Genomic DNA, 5,000 nt, shown 5'->3' on the forward strand with positions numbered 1-5,000 from the left:
AGAAAAAGTTCTGTCAGAAATGAAATTTTGAATAAAACAAGGGAAGTTTCCACGTAATCCGAAAGCATTAAGTTTTCTGAGTAGGCCATATCGCCATGTCATGTCGTAGGCCTTTTTTATATCTAAAACTACTGAAATCAAAAAAAAAATTTTGGCAATTGCCTCTTGAATATGACTGTCCAGCTTTACTAGTTGATCGAGAGTTTGGAGCCCCTTTCGGAAGCCGCACTGCTCGTCAACTAGCAAATTACTGGAATTTAAAAAATGCAATAGCCTACTATTAACAATTCTTTCCATGACCTTGTATAAGCAACTTGTCAACGCAATTGGGCGGTAGGAGATGGCAAATCTGGGATTACCCCCTCCTTTCAATATGGGAATGATATGGGCGAAGTGCCATGAGTTTGGAAAAGTGTGGCTTTTCCAAATTTCATTGTACACTTCTAGCAACTTAATCATGTCATCATGACTACTTGCTCACCTCTACCACCCACCCGTAGGGAACCCCATAACGTATGATGAGCATTAAAATCACATAAAATTACTTTATTTTGTGGCAGACGTTCCTGAAGAGCAAAAAGCTCATCATAGATTATCACTTTATCAGGCGGACAATAAACTGAACATATAGCCAGATACGTGCCATTTATTTTTACTTTGCATGCGACAAACTCCAAAGTAGAATCAATAGTCACTTCTGTAAAAGGGAGGCTTTGGTGGATGTACATGGCGACTCCGTCTCCACCCCTACCCTCACGATCCTTCCGACATAAATGGTAGTTCTTCAGCGATACGACCTCGTCAGAGACGAGGTTTGTTAAATTAGTTTCTTGGAGAACTATAATATCGGGAGCATAGGACGAGGCTAATAATTTAAGGTCATTTACTTTAGATCTAAGACTTCGACAGTTCCATTGTATAATGGTTGACGCGATGATTACGTTTTATGGGGTTTGGAAGTGCCTTGTCCACCAGTTTTAATTTTCTTTTTATGGGAGGGAGGCGCCTCCTCTCCCTCGCTTCCCGGGGACCTCTCACGGGATGGTTTGGAGACAGAAGCCTCCATGTCCTGCACCTCCTGGCGAGGGAGACGACTGACAGACTGCGACCTGCTTCTCTCTCGAGAAACCTATCGCGAGCCAGATGAAGTCCTCACAGGAGTAGCCCGGACGGGGAGGTGCGCTCCGGACTGTGATTCGGTATCATCCTCCTTATGTTGTTTAGGCTGGGTTGATGCAGCCATTTTATCGACCAATTTTGTCAGTTGATATACTTTAATGTTTAGTTCTTTAACGGTTTGTTTAAGTTCAGCAATTTCCTTGGCTGCAAGCTGCTGACTGACATCACTTGCAATAGGGGTGTTGTTAGTTACTGCAGCAGCATAGGAAGTATCGGGTTTATGTGTCAAACTTTCCACTTTCCTCTTAGCTTCAGTATAACTAACTTCATGCTTTCTCACATATGCCAATGACTCAGTCTCCTTCTTCAGGATGCTGCACTCAGCAGATCCTGAATGATGGGGACCTCCACAGTTAGCACATTTGGAAATTTGGTTAGTACATGTGATGGTGTCATGGGCTTCAGCACATTTCCGGCAAACAAATTTAGTTGTATCTTTGTCAATACATCTTAATGAGGTGTGTCCGAATTTTTGGGATCTATTACAATGCATTGGCTTTTGGACATAAGGTCTTACTTGAACACGTTCATAACCGACAATGACATATTCAGGGATTTTATTCAAAGTAAAAGTAAAAAAACACAGTCCAGTTTTCGTTCGCACATTCCCGTCCTTCTTGGTCATACAATGAACGTCCACTACGTCTTGGTCCATCATGCTCTCGAGAATTGAAGTTTCTTCCATCATCCTCAAATCCCTGTGAAAGATTACTCCCTTACAGGTATTTGGGCCAATAGGAATAGTTACTCTCACTCGAAGATCATGAATTTGCGTCAGCTTAAGTAAATCCTTAATCTGGGAGTTATATTGTACTTTTACAAAGAGGCTTCCATCTCGTAATTTTTTTACAAAATCAAAATCGCCGTTCACTTGACCATCAAGGACCTTTTTGATGATAAAGGGGTTCACGTTCATAAGCGACTGATTTTCGTTCACGCATTTTACATTCGCGAACCTTGCATTCTGGGTGGGGATTTTGAAAATTGGTCGTCTCGTCTTGTCATTATTGGGGGTTCCGTTGTTCGTAGTCTTATTGGTCTGAGAGTGGTCATGAGTCGCCCCCCCCCTCCTTGAGGAGGAGAAGGGGTAGCCGGGGAGTCATTCATTCGGAGTATCGGACCAGGTCCGACCCCTTTGCTCAAAAACGTAGTCCTGAAGGGACAAAAACCTCTTAACTGTTGTTATCAACCTAACTGCAATATCTAAGAGAGTAAATCAGTTTTTCGTCCTCTACCCCCTCAGTGGAAGCCCGGTTACGTTCTCCAGTACCACAGAGGGATCGAGTTATGAGTGGGGCACTTCCTTACCGCCGAACTTGCCTAGGCGAAGGACGGTAATTCAATGCCCACCCCCCAAGCGAATACGGGAGTTTCACAAGGAACTCCGGTAGGCTCAGGAAAGTCACATTAGGAGGAAAAGAAATTAGGACCAAAGAAAAAGTACGCCCAAATGACGCCTCAGACTACTGGGCCTCCCTACCCAGGGGTCAAAGCCACAAGGGCTACCCTGGTGTAGAAGAGAGCTGCGGGTCTGAGGTGGGGTGCTGACTACTTCTACTGTAGCCTCGGGTCACCTGCAAAACAAAAGCACTGAAGGTGCTGGCAAAGCACAATGATGGTTCTGTATTTACAGGTTTTACTTTACTCCAGTTTACGTCATTTAACTCAGGAACAACAACGTCAAGCGAGACGAGAGGCCCCGGGCTCCAGGGTAGCTCAAGTGGCACAAGACTTTGTTTTTGTTGTTACTGCATTATAAAGAAGGTGTTGCCTCATCAAGAGTTCATACACGAGTGTGCTCCTCCACTAACGTTTTTATTTTTTTATTTATTTTTTTTTATAGCAGTAGTTAAACATGCGTTTTTCCCGCCAATTCAAGGCAAGGTGAAATCAGGTAAGGCTTCAAGATCTACTAATTGACTCCTTTGTGGCTAAGCAGTAGCAGAGCCATCTATGTACAGAGACATTTCACAAAAAAAAAAAAAAAAAAAAAAAAAAAAAGAGCACAGCATTTTCCCCATTTTTTATTAATTTTCCCCGGCGGCAATTGGTTAAGGGAAAAGAGGTCAGCCCACGAAGGAAGATGGTAGAAGTGGCGTACATACATTCTACTAACAACTTCAACACCGCAACGGGGTACCATGAACTAGCCAAGGTCGTCTCTCACCTGATTACCGACGTGACCTGGCCGCCAAGTACATGTATATATACCTCTTTGTATCTCTAGGTCCGTGATACTCCGGGCTAGTACAATGGTAACGTGCCGGCCTCTCATCCGAGGGGTCGGCGGTTCGCGTCCCGCCCAGGCGCGAGAAGTTGCAATTGTCGCATGGAGGTTACTGCGGCGGTGAGGACTAAGTCGAGTCAGCACCAGCTGACACACGTTAGCGAGTCGACATTAGTCGACACATGCCGGGCTCCCCTCATTGGCATAGCCCGGGCGAAGCTCAGCTTCGCATATCGAACTCATCCTTATCTTGGTCCGTATGCCCTGATGAAGCAGTAAATGCGAAAAGGCCTTCGGCACATTCGTGTGTTTTCCTGTACTTCGTTGTTCTACATGCAATTTGTTCGACATGAATTCCACATATGTGTGTATATGTATATGTGTGTATATATATATATATATATATATATATATATATATATATATATATGCATATATCTATGTATATGTATATATACATACATATATGTTTATAAATATGTATACATATATATATGTATATATATATTTATAAATATGTATGCATGTATATTATATATATATATATATATATATATATATATATATATATATATATATATGTGTGTGTGTGTGTGTACGTGCGTGCGCGTGTGTGTGTGTGTGTGTGTGTGTGTGTGTGTGTGTGTGTGTGTGTGTGTGTTTATATATACATATATATATATATATATTTATAAATATGTATTTATGTATATTATATATATATGTTTATATATACATATATATATATGCATATATATACACACGCACACATTTCTCTCTCTCTCTCTCTCTCTCATTATAATAGAAATATATAATAAGAGCATGTCAACATTCGGAGATATTTGAATGGATAGCATAATATTGCTATATTTATCAACTTGAAAAGGAATCAGTATATGCAATTAACCCTACACATGGGCACACTTATGTTTATATCGCAATAGGTAAATCTGTCGGGCTACTATCGTGATTTATTCAAATTATGTAATTATGTAAAGACCATAATAAATAATAGTGAAGTAAAAGGACGATAAACAAATAAGCTAAAGGACGATTCGCACAGTAGGCCCCATTTATCATGTTTCTGAAAACATTTGCTCTCATATATATGTATGTATATATATATATACACATATATATACATATATATATATATACATATATATATATAAATATATATATGTACCCCTTAATACATATATTGAGTGACTGTTTAATCTTTTAATTGCATATATTTACCTGGAAATCATATGGAAGCTACGTTGCATATAATTAGATTCATTACCCGTTCATTGAGATGTAATCCTAAAGATCTTTACAGGTTACTGCCGGCAATGCGCAATGCAGGGCCCTATATTAACAAACCATCTGGTGCAGCATGTCCTAGAAGCGGACAAAGGAAACAATGCAACACTCACGTCGTGGTGCTTGGAAGACCTTACAAGTGATGGCGACAATTACAGCACCTATGTGACTGGTGTCAAGGTGGCATATTCTCAAGAAGGAGCAGCTCTTGAAACTACCTACATGGCTAAGATAAATCCCAGCGGAAATGAGAGTAAATCTGGAAGTTTGACTTCCTCAATCTTTGAGA

General features: G+C 40.7%; 2 protein-coding genes across 2 annotated transcripts in view; both read left to right on the forward strand.

The window, feature by feature from the left end:
- LOC125033369 (cationic amino acid transporter 2-like) overlaps positions 1 to 5,000 on the forward strand; it is a 100,812-nt gene that overhangs the window by 10,401 nt on the left and 85,411 nt on the right. The window lies entirely within an intron of this gene.
- The window catches only part of LOC125033385, a 16,463-nt gene that overhangs the window by 10,335 nt on the left and 1,128 nt on the right, over positions 1 to 5,000 (forward strand). Inside the window, exon 2 of the mRNA XM_047624851.1 lies at positions 4,728 to 5,000. This exon is cut by the window's right edge and continues 526 nt beyond it. Coding sequence (XP_047480807.1) covers positions 4,748 to 5,000 — 253 coding nt within the window. The 5' untranslated portion in view covers positions 4,728 to 4,747. The remainder of the gene's footprint in view (positions 1 to 4,727) is intronic.

This window comes from Penaeus chinensis, chromosome 2 (assembly GCF_019202785.1).
Source record: "Penaeus chinensis breed Huanghai No. 1 chromosome 2, ASM1920278v2, whole genome shotgun sequence".
In the NCBI taxonomy this organism is placed as follows: Eukaryota; Metazoa; Arthropoda; class Malacostraca; order Decapoda; family Penaeidae; genus Penaeus; species Penaeus chinensis.